General features: G+C 46.2%; 6 protein-coding genes across 6 annotated transcripts; 5 read left to right on the plus strand and 1 right to left on the minus strand.

Moving 5' to 3' along the window:
- Nucleotides 1–33: 33 nt before the first annotated feature.
- C8Q69DRAFT_486698 (fungal-specific transcription factor domain-containing protein) lies at nucleotides 34–1,447 on the plus strand (the record flags this gene model as incomplete). Its single annotated transcript, XM_028631928.1, has 3 exons — nucleotides 34–130; nucleotides 192–627; nucleotides 742–1,447. The coding sequence occupies 3 exons, from the start codon at nucleotides 34–36 to the stop codon at nucleotides 1,445–1,447; spliced, it is 1,239 nt and encodes a 412-aa protein (XP_028485435.1).
- Nucleotides 1,448–2,155: 708 nt separating this feature from the next.
- Nucleotides 2,156–3,237, plus strand: C8Q69DRAFT_467454 (putative transcriptional regulator). The gene has a single exon (XM_028630629.1). The coding sequence runs from the start codon at nucleotides 2,337–2,339 to the stop codon at nucleotides 3,114–3,116; it is 780 nt and encodes a 259-aa protein (XP_028485436.1). The 5' UTR covers nucleotides 2,156–2,336; the 3' UTR covers nucleotides 3,117–3,237.
- Nucleotides 3,238–3,531: 294 nt separating this feature from the next.
- Nucleotides 3,532–4,119, plus strand: C8Q69DRAFT_467455 (hypothetical protein). The gene has a single exon (XM_028630630.1). It carries the CDS (start codon nucleotides 3,552–3,554, stop codon nucleotides 3,795–3,797), a length of 246 nt encoding a protein of 81 aa, XP_028485437.1. The 5' UTR covers nucleotides 3,532–3,551; the 3' UTR covers nucleotides 3,798–4,119.
- Nucleotides 4,120–4,768: 649 nt separating this feature from the next.
- Nucleotides 4,769–4,924, plus strand: C8Q69DRAFT_381971 (hypothetical protein; the record flags this gene model as incomplete). The annotated part of the gene is made up of 1 exon (XM_028627611.1): nucleotides 4,769–4,924. A coding segment is annotated over one exon (156 nt), but the record flags the coding sequence as incomplete, so codon positions are not given.
- An 849-nt stretch (nucleotides 4,925–5,773) lies between these two features.
- Nucleotides 5,774–8,632, minus strand: C8Q69DRAFT_402563 (acetate regulatory DNA binding protein FacB; the record flags this gene model as incomplete). Its single annotated transcript, XM_028627965.1, has 5 exons — nucleotides 5,774–6,955; nucleotides 7,005–7,362; nucleotides 7,420–7,700; nucleotides 7,757–8,070; nucleotides 8,143–8,632. 5 exons carry the CDS (start codon nucleotides 8,630–8,632, stop codon nucleotides 5,774–5,776), a joined length of 2,625 nt encoding a protein of 874 aa, XP_028485439.1.
- Nucleotides 8,633–14,487: 5,855 nt separating this feature from the next.
- C8Q69DRAFT_507118 (Apo Saccharopine reductase) lies at nucleotides 14,488–16,607 on the plus strand (the record flags this gene model as incomplete). Its single annotated transcript, XM_028632857.1, has 14 exons — nucleotides 14,488–14,513; nucleotides 14,572–14,639; nucleotides 14,702–14,979; nucleotides 15,041–15,155; nucleotides 15,207–15,231; nucleotides 15,292–15,303; nucleotides 15,374–15,453; nucleotides 15,510–15,548; nucleotides 15,601–15,689; nucleotides 15,744–15,975; nucleotides 16,031–16,140; nucleotides 16,197–16,338; nucleotides 16,415–16,520; nucleotides 16,577–16,607. The coding sequence occupies 14 exons, from the start codon at nucleotides 14,488–14,490 to the stop codon at nucleotides 16,605–16,607; spliced, it is 1,353 nt and encodes a 450-aa protein (XP_028485440.1).
- Between the last annotated feature and the right edge of the window lie 4,277 nt (nucleotides 16,608–20,884).

A 20,884-nucleotide genomic window follows, 5' to 3' on the forward strand; every position in this document is an offset into this window, starting at 1 on the left:
ACTAGAGCTAATTTACATACAGAATCTCGCATAATGCATTTCGACAACTCTTCGCCAAATTTGCCAGTCGTTCTGGGAGACCCTTCTATCTCAAACTTGAATGAAGCGGGTAGATATTACCTTGATTATTGTAAGTGCAATTATCAATCTGCTCTTCGAGACGTATCCACAGGCCTAATATGAGAGAACAGATAATGGTCACATATGCAAGCTCTTCATCGTGTACGACAGCGAAGAGAACCCCTTCCGGAGTCTAATTGCTCTTGCTTTGGAAGACTCTATTCTCTTACAATCAGTCCTTGCTCTAGCAGCATGTCACAAAGCCAACACAGGCCGGTCCTTTCATCAGTCAGAAATGACGAGGTCTGTCGAGACGATAAAGGCCCAACAGGACGCACTATCTTTCAAGTGCCGCGCTATGAAAGAACTTTCGGGTGCTCTCCACGAAGCGATCTTACACAGACGAGACAGTACAGTGGCTAGCATATTCCTTCTGATATTCCTGGATCTCTTAGAGTCCGGAAGTGATAGATGGAACTTTCATCTTGAAGGCGCTAAGCGCTTGATGTCATCATTCCAAGTGTCAGCCCAGCCGCAGAACGGAATCAGCCAGGATCCGGGCGAACAGTGCAGCGAATACGCAGCTTCATCACCAAGCAGATCTACTTGTATGTCTACCTCACGGTGTTGATTTGAAACGCACACGTTTATTATTATGATATGTTGCTAATGGAGCATCAGGATTGAAACCCTTGGAGCAACCTTTGTGCGTCCAAAATTAATTTCCCAGTATTCTTCCTCGGTCTATCCAGATATATCATTACAAGAAACGGTGGAACGATCCTTTCTTGGATGCCCAGGATATCTGCTCAACGCAATACAATTCTTCTCGCTCAAGAGAGACATCATTGCTAGCTCGGAGCCGTTCGATCAAGGCACTCTTACGGACCATATACAAGATACAGACCGCATGCTCGAATCTATACGGAATTTCGATTACTATGCTTGGGTATCCAGTCTGCCCCAGTCACACCATTCACCAGAGCGGGACGTAAGTCGTCTTTGCATATTATCAGAATCATACAAGACTGGGGCTCTCCTATACGGCGAACGCGTCCTCGACGCTTTCGCTCAACGCACCACGGCGCAGGATGACCTGGTCTGCAAATTAATCGGATTAATTGGTATCTTGAAGGATGATAGGACTCTATTAAAATGTGCACTCTGGCCTATATGCATTGCTGGCCTGGAGTGCCGATGGCAAGCCCAAAGAGACTTTCTGATTGGTTGTCTGGAGAAATTCTGGGAGGACACGAGTTGTTTAAACGTGATCAATGCTGCCAAGGTATTACAGACATACTGGCGACAGATCGATGGGCAGGGAGGTGACTCATCGCAATGGATATTCACTATAGGTTGCTTGGGTGCCGATTGGCTCCTTATATAGGATGAGCCGACTGGGCCTGTCAGAAATAGTGCTATATGTTTATAGACTATCGATTAATTCAGAGAGAAGTAGTACACATGCCGAAGAATACATAGAAAGAAACATGCGATATCTACTATTCTGTACCGAAAAGCGTATGAAAGTTCGTATCTGGACCAGCGCTTGAGGTAACGGTTGGATTAAGGTTATTATGAACAGCAGTCCAATACAAACCCCTGAAGCTTACGGATAGAGGTGGCGTAAGGACAAAGAAAACTAGGTGACGAGCGCCAGATTTCGACTGATTCTATTAGTATTTTCCTGCTCTTCTCTAGAACCTAAACAGATGGCCTGATGATAACCCCGGGAATATCCACTATTGATAACGCAGGCCACTCGCATGGGAATACCAAACTAGGAAGGGCAACTAACATACTCGAAAGTTATCCTGACGCACCACACCCATCGTGACTCAAGTTACAAAGCTATCCATCGAGTACCAGTACAGATAACTTCTGAAGCGAAGCCCTCTAAGCTTGAATTCTCTAGCAACTACCATAGCTCAGCCCATTTATCTCTGCGGGTGAAGCCAGAAAGACGTGGGAGAAACCCGACAAGAGGAAGGCCTGCATGTAGACAGGCTCCGACATAGCTCAACACCGAGTGGAACCTAGCAGTATGATTTTCCATGCGGTTGGACTCGTCGGGAACTACCTTCAATTATCGGCGCAGTCTACCAATCAGACCGCGGTGATATTAATCCCCGATTACCATGATCTCCGCGGAGGCGGGGGAGTTTTGTATGTATGTGTATAAATTATTTAAGATATCTTAGATACCCAGCTGATAAAACAACTCCTTTCAACTCAACCCCTCTGACTCAGTCTCGATCATCCCAGAACATCACATCATGTATCTCCGAGCCGCCCACGCGGAGTCATCTATCCCTATTCTGCACCAACTCATCCGCGAGAATCCCCTAGGGATACTGACCACTGCAATCCCATCCGCCAACCACCCCACTATTCAATCGAGCCATATTCCATTCCTCCTCGACGTGCCAGAATCCGAGGATGGAACACATGGCATCCTGCGGGGCCACATAGCCAAGCAGAATCCACAAGCAAAAGCCCTCATGGAAGCGCTAGAAGCGAACTCACCAAACGAAGGGAGCCACCCACTCGAACTACCAGATGAAGTCCTAATTCTCTTCAACGGACCATACCATCACTACGTGACACCGAAATTCTACACGGAAACAAAGCCAAATACAGGAAAAGTCGTCCCGACATGGAACTATTCTGCCGCACAGGCATATGGCAAGATTCGCGTATATTGCAATTCGAAATCAGAGGAGACGAGTTTGTTTCTCCAGAAGCAGGTTGAGGAACTGAGTCAGCATGCAGAGATGTCTGTTATGGGGTATACGGGAGAAGGGGACAGGCCGGGTTCGTGGAAAGTGTCCGATGCGCCAGCGTCGTATGTGGAGCTGTTGAAGAAGAATATTATCGGGATTGAGATCAGGATCGATCGTCTGCAGGGGAAGTTTAAGATGAGTCAGGAGATGGGCCTGGGAGACCGACAGGGTGTAATTGAGGGGTTTGAGCAGTTGGGGACGGAGGTTGGGAAGGGGATTTCGAAGACTGTGAAGGAAAGGAGCGAGTTGCTGGATTCGAATTCGAAGAAGTAGAGTTGAATTATTTCTGTATGCATAAGTTGATTATTCTTACTCATCCGCAAAGCGCATTGTAGCGGCTAGATACCTCTTAGATTCATTACCAGTGCCAGTCCTCCAAAGCTAAACCAGACACAACCAAGTTTCTACTCTGTTCAATAATAATAATAATAACCGACAATTAGATACTGCACGTATTATACGCCATCAACTTTCCATTCTAGGAACTTGACGGGAGTGGGTCAGCGGCAAATGTCAAATTGCCTATTTAAGAAGTTAATGGGAGCGGGGCATTTGGTCCATATAACATATTATTATTCTCTATTACTTGGCTTGAGGTTGCTTCCAGTATTCTTATATATATAGCTAGAATCGTATAAATATAAGGGAAGGACTCTGAGTATTAATCCATCTCAAAGTGTTGTACCTGCTCCAACACCGATTCTTATAATGCGTCCATCTATCTCAACCGCAATGCCACCAGCAAATAACTCTCCAGCTCATCCTGCCACGCGAGCTTTACATGCTGATGACCCCTTAAACCAAGTGACGGACGTTGCGCCTCCAATCCACTTGTCCACGACATATAGATATCCCAATGAACCGGAAGACTTGATCCCCAGCGCAGATCCTGTTGTACGTATATCCACCCATCCATCCATTCATTCATACGTATATACATACCTCCTTCCCTAGGAAAAGAACAGTAACTACCCCCTCCCTCTTCATATCCAGAACACTAACACAAAACAATACCCTCTAGGCCGAATTCACCGGAAAAAAACTACATCTACTCCCGCGAATTCGCACCCAACACCACACGTTTCGAAACCATCCTCTCCTCCCTCCTCCACGGCCACACAATCAGCTACTCCTCCGGCCTCGCCGCCCTCCACGCGACCCTAACTCTCCTAAACCCTCACCACATCTCCCTCGGCGACGGGCTACCACGGCAGTCACGAAGTAAATCTCCGTAATATCCCGTCTATCAGGTCTACAGAAACCCCCCCCCCCCCCCTTGACTGTCCCGCCTCGAGCCTAGAAAAGGGGGGATGTAATCCTCCTCGAAACACCAATCAATCCGTTCGGAACGGCATTTAATATCGAGGAATATGCCATAAAGGCCCATTCGAGAGGAGCGTATCTTATTGTTGATAGCACGTTCGGTCCGCCCGGTCTGCAGGATCCGTTTTTCTATGGGGTGCGGATATCGTTTTGCATTCATTCTGGATCGAAGTATTTCGGGGGGTCATAGCGATCTAGTTATTATGCGGGGTGGTTGCGACGAAGAATGAAGAGTGGACAAAGAAAGACTCTTCTGGAAGATAGACTGGCTACCTAATTGGGAACGTCATGGGTAATCTGGAGGGAGATGGCTTGGTGTGCGGAGTCTGCGGACGTTGGAAATCCGTGTTCAGCGCGCGAGTCAGAATGCAGCGGAGTTAATCGCTTGGTTTTCAGCGTGGTTTGAATAATAATACAGAATCAGAATCAGAATCAACACCTGCGAAGGGAAGTGAAGATTACTTCGTCCAGACTGTCGTCGAGAAAATCCACCACATCAGTCTTCAAGATGAGCCATGGATCCGGAAACAGATGCCCAATTAATGGCTTCGGATCGCTCTTCTCTCTCGTTCTGCGCAACGAGGAGTTCGCTCGGCGTTTACCTATCTAGCAAATTGGCCTTTTTCCATCATGCGACTAGCCTTGGAGGTGTCGAGTCGTTGATCGAATGGCGGGCATTGTCTGATTCGAGAGTCGATCGAAAGCTGCTGAGGATTAGTGTGGGGTTGGAGAATTGGCTGGATTTGAAGAATGATCTTCTTGGAGCGTTGTCAAGGCTTTGGTAGAGGAGTCAATTTAATAACTACTGAGATTAAATCGGATCTAGATGGTGATTGTATGTACATACTTAACTACTGTACATAGTACTGTACATACATACAAAATAACCACAGCTTCCCTCACTCGATCATCCACCCATCCCATGAGCAAGCAATCAGGTCCCCACCTCTAAAAAAGCATTACAATATAAACTAGGAATATAAATAAGACGTATCACACAACCCAGGGCAAAAAAAAAAAAAAAAAAGAAAATATCTTCTGCTGCGTCTCCAAGTGGGTCTTGACAAAGCTATCGTCGATGTGGATGCAGACTAGCAAGCGGGCCAGGGGCAAAAACACAACTGATCTTCCACTGTCCAGCCTCCTGGGATGTGGGCGTCTCCTTAACGGGGGCTAAATGGATCATCTGCAGAGAGAGAGCCACGAGACCCACAAGCTATTCTTAGGATGATCTTGATTTTGAGTTGGCGCAACGTTCTATCAGAACGTCTGTGTTACAATGTTTCACTATACCATGACTTGTTTAGATCCTTTGGCAGTAGATGCCTTTCGACGGGAGAATTCATAGAAAATATCCATCATTGAATCGCTAACGCTTAAGAAAAAATGTAGATAGATATACAAGGCCCATCAGAATGAAATCATTAATCCAAATCGCCCAAAAAGCCTGCACCAGACCTTGCTGTCGCCAATAGAATCGAATCCATGATAGCCAATTCCAAAAAAGGTTCCCTCCTGAAGAATAGAATATATGCTGCCAGACTCATGGCAGCGAACTCCAAATACACCAAACGACCGTTTCCGATTTGGTGGAAGCAAAAAAGCACTTAAACCGCCAGTCGTCGATCCCAGCCGTCGACCAGGCCAAAATCATCAATTTCGTCATCTGCCGCCGGGATGATGATCCCCTTGAAAGGATCCATCAGGTTCACGTTATCCTGGTGGTGCAGTCCCATATCATTAAGCGGCGACACCTCCTCGGCGCTTCCCAGACTCTCCTCCGAGTAGCTCAGAACACTCTGGGTGGTTGCCCCTTGGTTGTGCGGCAAGTCGCCACTGCTGGAAGACCAGGCTTCTGGCGACAAGCTGTGAGCCTCAGTGGCATGGGGCTGGATGCTCAAGGAATTGGGATGCTGTTGCTGAAATTCAGCAGTCAGAGAAGCAAAAGGCCCGTGGTCTTCACCGCATTCCTTTCCTCCGTAGATCCCGGTGAAAATATTGGAGTGGCCCTGCGCCATGTCACTGACGACGAACTCCCAATCCGCCATACTGAGCGCAGACTTGGGAAGATCCGAGGAAGACATGGCGCGATGAGAGTCAGCGTTGAGAGGGAAGTACTCGAAGTTATTGTACTCTAGAGAAGGATCGTTGATTCGAGGCTTCTCTGCGCCCATCTGGCCCATGTGGTCCGTCTGCTGGGCGGGGAGGCTAGACCGGCTTGAAGAGCGAATGTGCCGGTGGGGTGTCGGAGGGCTGGCGTTGGTGATGGTAGCTCTGCGGGAGTGAGACTCCGCTCGTGCTGGCTGGAACGAGGGCCCGGATACTGATCCACGAGACTTCAAGGGCTGGTACTGCTTCTTTGGAGACTTGGGCTTGAGAGATGACTCGCGCATCTCGGACGATTGCTTGGCGGCCGCTTCACGCTTCCCACCATCGACAGAGATGAGCAGATTGGCAACCACGGTGAATTCAGCCGCGGCTCCGGCTGATTCTGATTCAAGCTGGTCGATGACGGTCGAGAGAAGCTTCTGGCTCTCCTTAGCAAGCTTGCTGTCGCGCTTCAGACCCATGTTCTGCCAAAGTAGGCCCAGTCCAGAGAGGAAGACCAGTTCCTTCCTGCTCATGCAGAAGGACAGGCTCATCCTCCTCTCATCAAGCAAGTCCAGAATTTGGATCATGTGCTTATTCGAGTCGGACAGAGCGAGGACAGAAGTGGAGGCAATGGTAGCATCTCCAAAGCAGACCGCAGGGCGGTGGATCAGTGTTCGGATGTAATAATACACCATTGACTACGTAGAGTCAGTACCAGAGTCAACGACGAAGAATGATCGAGCTTACCAGAAGAGGAGACCGACTGCTGGTCACATTGGTGCTAGGCTTGTCCTGCGCGAACTCGAGTCTCAGGTGCGGAGGAAGGTTCTTGGACCACCCATCCAACTGCTCGGACAGCGCATGGAGCTTGGAGACTGGGATCTCATATCCAGCAGGCGAGGGATACAAGTCTTCCAGGACTTTGTTCAGAATCCGCGAAGCGGCAAACAATGCAAGGGCGCTGGACAGGCGTGTCGATTCGCCCGGAAGCGTAGGAAGGAAGCCAGTCTCCGTCACATTCTCGTCGTCCACATCCGCAGGGTACTCGGTTCGGATATCGTCTTCACGCAGGAGCACGGGCAGGCCGGTCAGAGCAGCAGAGAAACTGTTGAGACTTGTTAGCTCCAATAAAAACATCGTTATTAGCGAAGAGAGAGCGTACCGATCCAGAACATATTGACACCAGAAGACCTTCTTTCTGGTCTCGCTGGTCAACGGGTTCATAGAGAAGCGTTTCTGACTCTGGTGGAGCCCCAGCTGGTGGACTAGTCCGACCGCAAGACCACGATACCGCGAGAGACCTTTGTAGTCCGCCTTAGCGGTGCAGTACATCTGGGCCAAGATGAGGCACTGAAGAGTGCCGATGGACACATCTCCGGACAGAGACTCCAGAGCGGGGTACCAGTTCTGTTCGAAGAACGCTGGATCCTGGTTGGTCCTCGACTGTTGCCACGGTCAGCATGCTCGACGGATCAAATCGAAGCGCTGTGGTATCTTACCCTCGCAGAAAGCGCAGCAATTCCAAAGATGAGGTTCAACTGAGCCGCGGCGTATTTGTTGCTGGACAGAGAGTCTGCATCAGTGAGGTAGTGATCGTAGGTCTTGAGAATCGTTGGTCGATGGACGACCGGATAGAGCGGCGCCCATTCTTGGAAGAAGATATTGATTAATTGGTCCGATACCAATCGAGGAGGAGTCTTGATGGTCTGATCGAGGACGGGGTAGGAGATCATGGGCGGAGACGAAGTCAGCTCCTGCGTCGAGAAACTCGACGCGGACTGGCCGTTCTCCTCCAGTTTACTCGTGAACACATCTATCAACCACCCTCGTCAGCATCCTGTCACCCACAACTACTGCGTCATCCGTGGAGGAAGAGTATACATACCAACAAACGCTCTAGTGCTCGAGGGACCGGCAAATGGAGTGTCTGGTGTAGGGTTCCTCAGCAGCGACGGTGAATGCTGCACCCGAATGACACCTTCACCGCTGTGATTCGTTGTCGTCGTCTGTTTCTTCTCTTCTGCCGCCGGTGATTTCAACGCCGTCTTGTGTGGATGGGGGGAAAATGAATGTATGCGGGAGAGCACATCGATCTTCTCGTCCTTCTCGTCGAGTAATCCCTTCAGCTCCCGTACTTCGGCCTCCAACGTCCGTACCCGATCCTCCAGAGATTCTGTGTATCCTCGCGGGAAGGCGCGACGGCTCAGCTTGTCGCTGGTCTTGCACTCGAAACCCACATTGGCACATTGCGAGCAGCATGGTCGAATGCCATCACATCGAATCTTCTTGCTTCGACAACGATCACAGGCCTGGGCAATGCGGCTCTGGGAGCTGCTGCCCACCTTGATGACTTTCATCGGTAGAATTCCCGGCATGTTGGCGGTTTAACACGTTCTGGCACAACCAGTCGTCTGCATCTGTCCCCGTGCGCGTCGTGACACCCCAGTCTGGGCAAGTTCGTCGTCGTATAGTTCTGTCGTTTTCGTTTTCTTTCGTGATTGATATCTTCTTTTTTTTCTCGTCCGTCTCTTTTTTTCTTCCTTTTCTCGTGTCCAATTGCCAGATCGATTTGCAAATGGCCCAGGGTGATAAGATAGAGAGTCGAGAGTATCTAAGCGTACGTCTAGAAGGAGAGGAGAGTGGATAAGAATGGGAAAGCGGAACACGGGGGGCAGGACCGGATGGATATGGATATGGATTATGGATTATGGATTATTATGGATAGACGTGGTAAGCGGCCATCTTTTGGGGGCGCCTTGGGAAGGGGAGGTCAGGCTGGTTCCACCAAGTGGAGCGGGCGCGGGTGGTCAGTCGTGGGGAGCGGCCAAGGGGGGGAAACTTGGGAACACGACGAGTCTTGGGAAAGGCAGCAAACACCTGGCGGCCGATTGTTCAGGCAGGGGGCTGATTGGATAAATTACCAGAATACCCCCACTTGGCGTCGCCTGCAGGCCTCGTTGGGAATGCGTCGACTGTGCTGGCCAGAGAGACGCCAGGAAGAAGAATAAAATACCTAGTAGTAAAGTAACTATGGTACGGAGTATACCAGAATCCCTGTGGCCACCGGCAGGCACATGCGCCGAGTCCGGCAGCAAGTCCAGGGAATAAAAAAAACGATGGAACTCGTGACGCAGCGGGCGAACTGCTTGTTCTTGCACACACACACACACACAATTCGTCCATAAGCGCCAGACCACTCTATCTAATTTATTATTACCTACTCACTACTGATCATGAAGTGAAAGTATGCAACCAGAGTCGAGTCGAGTCGAGTCGAGTCAAATCAAATCAACTTGCAAGCAGCCGCTAGATAGTCTAGTCTGCTTGCGATCTCCAGACGAGTGACTCGCCCCGCTCTCTGCATCGCGCGCGAGCCACCTTGACGAGAGAGCCATATTTGCTGACGTCGGGGACCATCGATCGCAGCGGGCCTTTTCGTTCGACGATCCCCGAGTGTCTTCCATCTCCAGGGACCCCCCCGACACCGGAGCCGCTGATTCGCTCGTGCCCCTTCCCCGGGCCAGCCAGCGTCGCGGGGGAACAAGCAGTCTTCGTTCTCTCCACGTCGGCTCCCCCAGTGGCGGTCCCAGCAGCGGTCCTTGGAACCAGCCGCTAAAGCCATCACCGCTAATAATCTTTCCCACGAGTTTCCGCCGAGAAAAGTACGCTGCTATCCGCCGAAAGGACCCCGGGGAAAACCATGACTTCACTGCCTCAGGTTACAAGGATCGTCTGCCACTAAAGCAACAACGGTGAGGGAAATAAAGGGTAAAAAGGGAACCAAATAAAGTAAAAAGAGGGATCTCTGGTCAATCCAGGCGAGGGGTCGCTACTTTTCGCTTTTCGACGCAACAGTCTCTGAATACGACACCGTTAGCCCTCTGACGCTGGAGGCACGAGACGTCCAGTGTTTGGGTGAGTTATTACTGGATTCCGTCCGATGGCGTAGTCTAGTCGCACTTTCATGCCTGGTTTGGCATTTTCCGTCTTCGTCGAGAATAATTGCCTCAGCCGCCTTTTCAGCCACGGGCTTCCAGTAGTATACCATACTCACTTTTACCCCGGAATCGACTGACGAAACGAGTGCAACTGCCAACGGCGAGATGATCTAACTTTCCCCATGGGCAGGGCAGTGCAACTTCGACCTCACCCGCGAGGGGTTCCGTGATCGTCCCGTTCCTGCTTCGACAGGCTTTTTTTTTTTCGCTCTGGAGTCGTCCGATGATCACCATACGAATGATGCTGACCAGAGTCGGACGACCTCGTATTCCAGTCCAATAGACTAGATAGACAGCCCGTGCCCGATGGCAGCTTCAAAACGATGGACGGCGCCCAGAAGGTTCTGTAGTAGGGCTGCCCCCCTTTTTTTGCTCGACGCTCTCCGATCGAGCATAGTCTAGCACCACTCACGTGACTTGGAAAGGCCCCCAGCGATATCGGTCTGTCTCGCTTTAAGACTGTGATCCGCATTGCTTGTAGGAGTCGATTATTAGACAGGTAGAGAGTACGGATCCAGACCCCGGTTCCTGGCGGATGAACCCACTCCGGAGTCCGCAGGGTCTTTCGGCAGTCGCTGTGGATGAGGCTTTTCTGCGTGAGGCCGCCACGTCCGCAGTAAGAAAATAATCTATCTTTTTCTGCTTGCTGGTGGGAAATGGACTCGTTTCCAAGGTTCATTCAAAATTTCATCCTGTCCTGCTGGCGGTGGGAAGTAAGAATTGGCGCTAGTGACACGCTATCTAGGGGATCAGGCACCCTACTTCAAGCGTCAGCGTTGGGAGATCCCAGGCGGAGCCTCGCCAACCGTCGATCTCGATTCCAAGTCTGCAGACGCTCCATCGAGTACCCTAGGACGAAGATCAAGGCTAGATATCGTGATAATCACAGAAAGAGTTTCTATCACTCAGTTGACCCAGAAAAACAAACTATCCCCAGGTCACGATGCTCGCCGGTAGGAGAACCGACCACAGCATTGAGTTTAATGTGAGTTTAACAATGAACCCTACCGGCAGTGGAAGCAGGGTAGGCACTACCGATCTATATTATTCAATTAATTACGCAGCGTTCAATCGACGGAAACCAACGAGATCTCTCTCATTATTATTCTTTTTCTTTTCTCTTTCTTCTCACTTGTGCCCGCCTCAGGACGAGGATCGGGCCGAACGACCGCCGTGACTTAGATCTCTAACTATCGGTCCCTCCACCGGTCAACAATACCGATCGCCTTTTTCAGACTAGACGTGATAATTACCATTCACCGCTGCAGGACTGGCTCCCGGCACTCTGCGGCGGAAAAGGCGGGATCTATAGTTAAAAAAGAAGCAAAAAAATATGATCCATCGCAGGTACCTGGACCCGACTGCTGGGCTCTTGACAGCCTGGACTATGCCCCTTTGGCTCGGGATACGTACGGCATTATGGACCCTATCTCTATTTCGGTTGATATGATCCGAGAGGCGTAGCATCCTCAGGGTTTGTGCGGTTGACATCATCGGAACACACTACTCGACTCTACTCCGTGAGACTGGCGAGGTTTCTCTTCACAGAGCCAGTTTTTTACGCGTAGCGTAACTAAGATATTTTGGACTTGTTTCAGAAACATTAGTTTCTAGGATTTCTTTTTTCTTTTGAACTCCCGCTAACGACTCACCGAATACCACTTTGAAGCGGTAGCCACGGAGATTTTTCGCACATGGCACGGAAATGGAATCATCACCGGCCGAAGCCACAAAAAAACGGAGCGGTTACTAGACAGGTAGAAAATCGTGGTGGGGTAGATTAGGTATGCAATCTGCATGCGGAACTAATTAGAGTATTGCTCGATGCTGCGGCACGGACAATCCTACATGCAATACTAGTCTACTACTGACAAGAGATTCAGTAGAACGCTAACCTATTCAGATCCGTCCTGATGCATGAGGTCATCCACATCGATTTACAACTTACTACATATGATCCCTGGTCTGGAAGCGAGATCACAACGCTTTATCGCAGGCTCCAGGGATACGTAGCATAAGCTATGAAACATATCTATCAGTATGATTGCTTATTCGAGTACGGAGTACGTCTCTAGCAATGCAACTCAGATGGACCTGCCGAAAAAGCAATAATACCTTGATCCAGATCCAACTACTAGTTACTGCTAACTAACCCACAGTTGCGGCGTAGTAGTTATCTTCAAAGGGCTCTATTGGAATCACGTCTTGACCAGTGGTTCAGTCGGTCTCAGATTTCATTTCACGAAATGCGAAGATCAATGATCTTCATTACTGCTGTTTTCGACCGTGGAATAATGATTGGTAGATGTGAGTTCTTTTCTTTTATTCTTTCTCGTCCACGCTAAGAATTCATCCTAGAATAGAGCATGTCTGCACAGCTAACGTTACCTAGATAGCAGCAGCGCAGCTGGCAGAACGTTCCAAACCCCCTCCCCCTCCCTCGTGCCCCTCGTGCCCCTCGAAGATCAACAAATCTGGACGTCACTAACACGAGAATCAGAAAGTATTTCCATTCCTCTTGCCTGCCCACCCCTCCATCATCCTGCATTAAGTAAGCGATACAGCAAATCCAGAACAAAAGACAGGAAACTTCATCACCAGTTCCATTAACCAGGGAAAGGAAAAGCAAAGTCGGGGTAAAACGTTTAATCTTAACTTAAGCCCAATCCCGACAATTCGGAATCTTTCCCATGGTTACCATGACATTCTAACTTACCAAGAGGTCCTCATTCATTGATAATTCATTATTCATTATGTCCGCATCATGATTAGACTATCTGCGGAGTATAGAATCCACGGATAACTTTCCTTTCCCGTCCTGGTAAGTACCCCTGTTCTGCCCCAGATAACCCCGGGCGCTTTAGGACCGAGCCACACCTTTGTAACCACCGGGGAATATACGGGGAATATACGGGGACAGGCGGGTGGGTTGGGTTAGCAGTTCTCGCGACCGGTCATTGTCATTATTATTATTATGATTATTATCCTCAAAAACAAACTTTCATGGAGACTCCATGGGGGAAAGACGGGACCGCAAAATCGAAATAGCGCATTGCACCATCTTTCGATTCTAATTGCGGAAGACCAAACGAAAATCCTGGAATACGATAACTAGTAACCTTTCATAATAATAATGGGATACGGAGTGGACTAGGTAAGATAGTGATACATATGCATCCGATCGGGAGGATTCGGGGCCGCATGGGCGCAGGGTTGCGGTCCGGGGATTTTTCGCGTTTATCATTAACTACTCCGTACTCCGTATTATTGCTCCTAACCTTCCCGCCCCCGGGTTTTCTCCGTGGGGTACTCCTCCAGAGTCCAGAGTAAAAAGCCTTGGCTGTGTGCTTTTCTTGAATTATGGTTATGAAGGGTCTCCAGGGATGGATGGATGGGGTCGGTTTCTTTAGTTTCTCCTTATTGCGAACCGCCCACGGGCCCGCTTAGACCTTGCGTCTATTGTACGGGAGATGCTCGTCTAGCCCTTTTTAGACCTGTGTACCTCGTAGGTACCGGCTCCGAGGTTGATTGCCCTTTGGTCCTAGTTTCTATAGCAGTCGTTGCTCGTCATAAATGCTCGACGACAGTCCTTGGAGGGGTTCTCTCTCCTGCCTCGTGAACAGGCACTGCTTGTTACCTACAGTCAGTACTGATTCTTGACTGACTGGAATGCGTATTTCGAGAGGTCAGTGAGATTTATATTACGCAAAGAAAGCAATTATTGTTCGTTACTCATTTATGCAGACAAAATCATCAGTGCTATGGGGTCTCGAAGGACTGAGGTGAGTACCCATGTTAGATTTGGTGTTAACTGTGTAGTGCAACCTATATATCATTCCTCTGTGACTTGTACCGCTACTATCAGATCAATATTATCCGTTAATGTACTTCCAAAATCGGTGTTTGGTACTAATAAGTCATAAGTCAACCCTTTCCATGATGCTGATATGTATGTCTCCATGTATTGTACAAGATTATCAATCTGGTTATCGCGATAAGACACCAAAAAGTCGGCAAATCCTCGGAAAACGCCAATCACATGACGTTGGATAACCTAAACAGGGCAAGCGTTTCCCTATCTGAGATTAGCAAGATGCGAATGGCAGATTGCCCCTCCAAGCGAGTACCCCCACTTGTTCCGGCGCTGCAGTTGAGTAATAATATCACCGCACACGCGCACAACTTCACCTGGAACAGCTATCTTTCTACGCATTTACTATAGACCGACAACCATGGCTCCTCAACGTGTTCTGCTGCTGTAAGTGTCGAGTGAAAACAATCCCAAAGTAGTGATCTATATAGTAACATCATTCCAGCGGCTCGGGCTTCGTTGCCAGACCTACGCTGGATGTCCTGAGTGACGCCGGCGTTGAGGTCACTGTGGGTGAGTCATTTGGCGGATGGATGTATAGCTTGACATGATTCAATTGACACAACCATATATAGCCTGCAGAGGTCTTGACAGCGCCAAGAAGCTCTCGGAGGGTGTTAAGCTCGCAAAGGCTATCTCTCTCGATGTCACTGACCCCGCTGCTCTGGATGCTGCTGTCGCCCAGCATGATCTTGTTATCAGCTTGATCCCGTACATTTTCCATGCCGATGTAATCAAGTCCGCCATTCGCAACAAGAAGAATGTCGTGACCACTAGCTACGTCTCCCCTGCTATGATGGAGCTTGATCAGCAGGCTAAGGATGCGGGCATCACTGTCATGAACGAGATTGGTGTAAGTTTTATAATGACTTCCTGAGTTGTTATTTGTCTTCATAAGTATAACAATTTCTCAGCTCGACCCTGGTATCGACCACCTGTATGCCATTTCTACCATTGAGAACGTCCACAAGGCTGGTGGAAAGATCAAGTCTTTCCTCTCATACTGTGGTGGACTGCCCGCCCCGGAAGGTATGTGCAATGGACGTGACGTATGGGTATATTGCTGAGACTGAGTTTTAGATTCTGGCAACCCATTGGGATACAAGTGAGTACAAATATATCTTAATCCTTTGGAAAGACCAATACTAATATTATTCTATCATAGGTTCTCTTGGTCGTATGTGCCCTATTGGTTTTACATTGTACTTTTGTATTCAAGAAATCATACTAACGCTACATGGCTAAAGCTCCCGCGGTGTCCTTCTCGCTCTGAGAAACTCTGCCAAGTTCTACCAGGGTGGAAAGATCGTCGATGTCGCCGGTCCTGGTAAGGAACCGCTTGCGTATGCCATATAAAGTACTACGCTAACACCACATGAAAAGACCTGATGGCTACCGCCAAGCCTTACCACATTTACCCTGGTACGTTTGGTATCCAATGCAGTATGCTTGTGCTCCATTCTTACATATCTAGGCTTTGCCTTTGTCGCATACCCCAACCGTGACTCTACCCCGTACAAGGAGCGCTACCAGATCCCCGAGGCTGAGACCATCATCCGTGGTGTAAGGAATTGTTTCTTTCCATTCTAGGCTTGTGTACTGCTAACCCGCTATTAGACCCTGAGATACCAAGGATTCCCCGAGTTTGTCAAGGTCCTCGTTGACATCGGCTTCCTCAGCGACGAGGAGCAGAGCTTCCTGAAGGAGCCCATTGCCTGGAAGGAAGCCACCCAGAAGATCCTGGGTGCTACTTCCTCGACCGAGAAGGATCTCCTGTGGGCAATCTCATCCAAGACCGCTTTCAAGGACAACGATGAGAAGGACAGAATCGTTGCAGGTCTCAAGTGGCGTAAGTAACTGCGAGCATCCATAATCGCTTCTTCCCGATTAACATGACGATGCAGTTGGTATCTTCTCCGATGCCAAGATCACCCCCAAGGGTAACCCCTTGGACACTCTGTGCGCCACTCTTGAGGAGAAGATGCAATTTGAGGAGGGTGAGCGTGACCTGGTGGTATGTACAGTCTTGACCTTCAAACGATCTTCAGTAATCTCTAATCCCCGTTTTAGATGCTTCAACACAAGTTCGAAATCGAGAACAAGGATGGAAGCCGAGAAACCAGAACTTCTACCCTCTGCGAATACGGTGCTCCCACCGGGTCCGGTGGTTATTCGGCAATGGCCAAGCTGGTCGGCGTTCCTTGCGGAGTCGGTACGTAACCCGCACTGTGATATTTCCTGCAGATTGCTATTTTGAGAGATGAGTACTGACGCAATGTACCAATCAGCTGCCAAGCAAGTCCTCGATGGTACCATTTCCGAGAAGGGTATCCTCGCGCCGATGAACTCCCGTATCAACGGACCCCTGATGAAGGAGCTGAAGGAGAAATACGGGTATGTCTTCTCTTTCCGATCTTTAAGCACCTTGCATACTAATATAGCACTTTCAGAATCGCCTGCCAGGAGAAGGTCATCAACTAGAATAAATCGTACAGTGGAAAAGATCAGTCTTTACGGACTGAAATCCGTTATGTATCGTGACAAAAGTTCTACGTGATCATTTTAGACATGCTATAGATAGCAAAAATCAAATGGGCCACACTAAGTCCTGCTTTCATGCGACCATTCATCGCCTAGTCATCCCTTGACTTTGTCGATATCCTGCTCTGCCTGATAAGGCTTTTAAAGACCAGCTACTGTTCCTCTCTATCCAAGACGGCAATATATTCCAGGAACAAACAGCAATAATACTGCGCATAGATCATATAGTGATAAGAAATAATAATAACTAGACAATCTCGCTCAAACTCACCGCTACACGGAAAGGGAATACGGAGCATATCCAACAATTCACCGCTGGAGTGCCCCGACCAGCGCTATGACCAAGCATACTAAACAAATCCAGGAGTATGTCCGTGCGGAATAGTACTCCGTGCACTGCCGGCGATAGCCCATAGGTAGATAGAGACCAGGGAGTCAGGGACCATGCGTAGAAGGTACTATTCCAGCGTCTAGACCAGACTCTAAACTTTACAGTCTAAAGTAAAATGCATCTGATAAGGCTCCACTATCCGAAGCGATAATGCATGAGTATGGTATGGTATGCCAGCAGCAGAATAGAATTTCGAATTAAATCCGTACTAATGTGCAGTACCAGCCTAGTCACTGGATAGGATAGAGAGATGCTTAAGTGACAAATCGAGGGTAGTTCTCGAACAAAGAGATATATATCCCTGTAAGACGGGGGGAGAAGCATCGGCTTCTGTAACAAAAGCAAGATAAATCACGAAAATACCCTTGCAACAGAAGTTAATTAACTTATGTATGTACATGTACATACTAACCACCAGCACGTGGGTCACAGACTGCATGGATAACTACATAGTCTAGTGTCGGGAGCAGGGACAGGGACAGGGATAGGGATGGTTGAGTTGAACAACGATAATCTTCTTCTGAACGGTGAACTACTGCGCCGTTGGGGGAAATAAGAAACGGCTTGCCGATCTTTCTGTCGGTCCGGTCACCCGCGAAGTTCGAGAACTGCCAGCATCATACCTACCCACTTGGTTAGTTTTTCTTAGCTTTCTTTTCGTTTTGGAATACGAGAGTAATAGTAATATTATATTTGCATTAGCTGAAACACACTTCGTTTGTATGGTAGGTTAAGGTATCTGTGGCTAAATCCCGCATACTGAGAGAGAACTTAGTTAACTATTATGTATGATTGTTGGTTACCTAGGTAATTATCCTTTTGTCTACTTAACTATTTAACTAGTATCCTCGATGTTTATGATATGCTTTATGCTTTGGCGTTGTCTATCTGTCTAGTCGAATATGTATTTCTGTAGTGCGCTGCAATTACCTACCAATATACTCCATATTTTCAAAGAATTCCTATAGAACCCTATCAAGAAGTCTAGACTCTAGAAGTATAGTCTAGTTAGTAATCTACTCTCAAACTCTTGCAGGAGCGATCCCTACTTAGTACTGTATGTATGTACCTACCTTAGTTCTAATGTGGCACCAACCCAGGATCCCCTGCCCCCTCCCCCCCTGTGAGGTGGAACGGATTCCGGTTGAGAGAATTAAAAGAAGTGGATAGACTACTAGGTGATGATAAGTTCAGGTTCTGTTTTCATCTACTAGGGATGGTGAAAAGTGGAAATTTAGATTTAATTTCATGAAAAGTTGAAATTTCGCCCTTTTTTTTCCTTTCCAGTTTCACTGCGCATAGACCAATTAGTGTTCCACGCTATACTTAAATAGGATAGGTAAGCGACCGATCTGGCCAATCAGTTGGTGTAAATGCTTGTATTACCCTATTTTATAATTTGTTAGAGCTATTTTACCTGGTAATTAGTAATTTAAGCAGAAGCTATTGATTTTATATATATCTATGTTTATTTTGAATTTCTATTGGCATACTATACCCTAAAATTATTAAAAATGGGTAGAATTGGCTTTAGCAGGGGTAAACCCACTAATTCTATACTCCTAGATGCTTTTAATTATATTTGTGAGGATTTAAAAGTATATTTAATTAAATATGCCGTTATTTACTAGTTTAACTGATCTTTTTAAACATTATTTATGTTGCCGCTATTATAATAATAAAACTGTTTAAAATACTACCTATAAAAAGAAATACCTACGCAGCTGCCTAAACTGGCTTAAATCTAGATTTTTAGGTCCTCCTAGAATTGTTCAGACTCTGCTAACTAAAATAATTAGACCTCCTTTATTGAAGTATTAGTTAGATCAGAAATATAGAATATTGATTTTTATAGGTGCCAGACCCTTCTCCCTATATATGGATTTTATGATGTTAGACTTTATTACTAGTCTAGATCCTAGCTATAAACCTCCCGACTATTATATAATAGGAGATATAATTTTTAAAGATTATTATGAGCTAATTGCTAAAGAGGTTAATAAGCTGCTATAAGTAAGCAGCTATTTGAATATTATCGCCGATAAGACTACTAATATACACAATTAATGAATCATTAACCTATTTTTAATTATTGGGAAATACTCTTTCTATTACTGCAGCTAGGATATTAGATCCTAAATAATAAACGCGGAGACTGTTGCGAATTAAGTATATAATAGGATAAAATTAATCCTAGGCAATAATCTTAGCTAGAAAAGAATCAACTCCTTCGCTAGTAACACCTGCAATATTATGTAATTAATATAGATTACTCTATAGAGGATAGGAGGATTAAATACTATTTTTTTTATTTTATATAATTCTTATGGGCTTTAACTCCTAATAAAGGATATCTTTAAGCTGTTAAAGATTATAGAGGTCTTTAATACTGTAAAGAAGATTGTTAGATTTTTTTAAAGCTCCCCTAAATAACACGCGATTTTTTAAGATCTCTAGCTTAAGATCTATAAAAAGCGACTATTCTTAGTATTAAGTGTTATTACTCGCTGGGGTTTATAGTATAGAATGCTTTATTCAATCTACTATAGTAATGAGGCGATTAGATAGTAGGCAAAGGAATTTATTATATTTCCCCCTATAAAATTAGAGATTCTATTGCCGTAGTTCTAGGAGTTATTAGTAGATTTAATACTGCTTATTAAGCTAATCTATAATATCCAACTAGCTTCAGAGAATATAGAGTTAAATATTTTTATAGTAAGTACTAAAGTAGTCCTAATTATAGCTTTATTAATAATTTAGGTAGTATAGCAATAGATAAAAATATATTAATACCTTATATAATAAACCGGTTCCTTGCAGTCCTTTACTTATAAAATCAGCTTATACCTAAACTCTAGATAGCACAGCCGATTAAATAAATAGCTTACTGGGCTTCACTAGGCTGCTTATTATCTAGATCCTCAGACCTATTATAAGAGTATTAAGGATTATAATAATACTGTCTATTGTGCGCTTAGTTAATATATTAGTAAGCAAATAGTATTTAATTTTTACTGCTTTAGGGGGTGAACTAAAGCTTTTTATAATAGAGCTAATTGTTAGAAATAACCTATTATTGAAGCCTTTTAGAGAGTTATAATATAGACCCTATTTTATTGCTTTTATATCCTATTAACCTATATAATCTATTACTAGACTCCGCTAACACTAGATCTTGCAAATTTTATTATATAGCTATTTAAAACAACTGCCAACTTTATTACCTTTAAATAATCTTTCTCTACTATAAACCTCCAATATATAAAGCTTTAAAATAGGCTTAACCCTGATTATGTAGATAAGCTTATTTATATCTATATAAACTCGCGGGTGCTACAGTAGATAAAGGGGGAAGATATAAAATACTATATTAAAGGAGATATTAAAGCAGAATTATTAGCTATAGAGGATCAGGAGATAGAGAAAGCCTAATTTGCAGAGGGACTGCTAGGCAAAGCTATTAAAGAACCCCTACCGGCTAACAGCCGATTAATGGGATGATTGCTTAATGCTTAAATATAGCAGTAAGATCTAGGAGGTTTAATACCTTTACTAGCTTTAAAAAGCGATATTTCCTAAGAGTTGAATAGCTTTAAATTAATCTTGTTTTTTCTTTTTGCTACTTATAGACTAGCGGTAAAATATTAGGTAGGTCAGATTTACCATACTAATTTATTAGCGTATTTTAAAATGTTAGGACACTTTTTCGTTACGCAATTTAAATCCAAAATGTCGGAAATTTCTGACATTTTGAAATTTCACTGACCTACGCTATCATCTACATACTATCTAGAGTACTTACTTAGACTGCTATTATGTAGAT

This window comes from Paecilomyces variotii (genome assembly GCF_004022145.1).
Source record: "Paecilomyces variotii strain CBS 101075 chromosome Unknown C8Q69scaffold_5, whole genome shotgun sequence".
Classification (NCBI taxonomy): domain Eukaryota; kingdom Fungi; phylum Ascomycota; class Eurotiomycetes; order Eurotiales; family Thermoascaceae; genus Paecilomyces; species Paecilomyces variotii.

Excerpts from the sequence above, each read along its gene's own strand:
- C8Q69DRAFT_467454 (XM_028630629.1), top strand. The coding sequence starts at position 2,337 with ATGTATCTCCGAGCCGCCCACGCGGAGTCATCTATCCCTATTCTGCAC.
- C8Q69DRAFT_467455 (XM_028630630.1), top strand. The coding sequence starts at position 3,552 with ATGCGTCCATCTATCTCAACCGCAATGCCACCAGCAAATAACTCTCCA.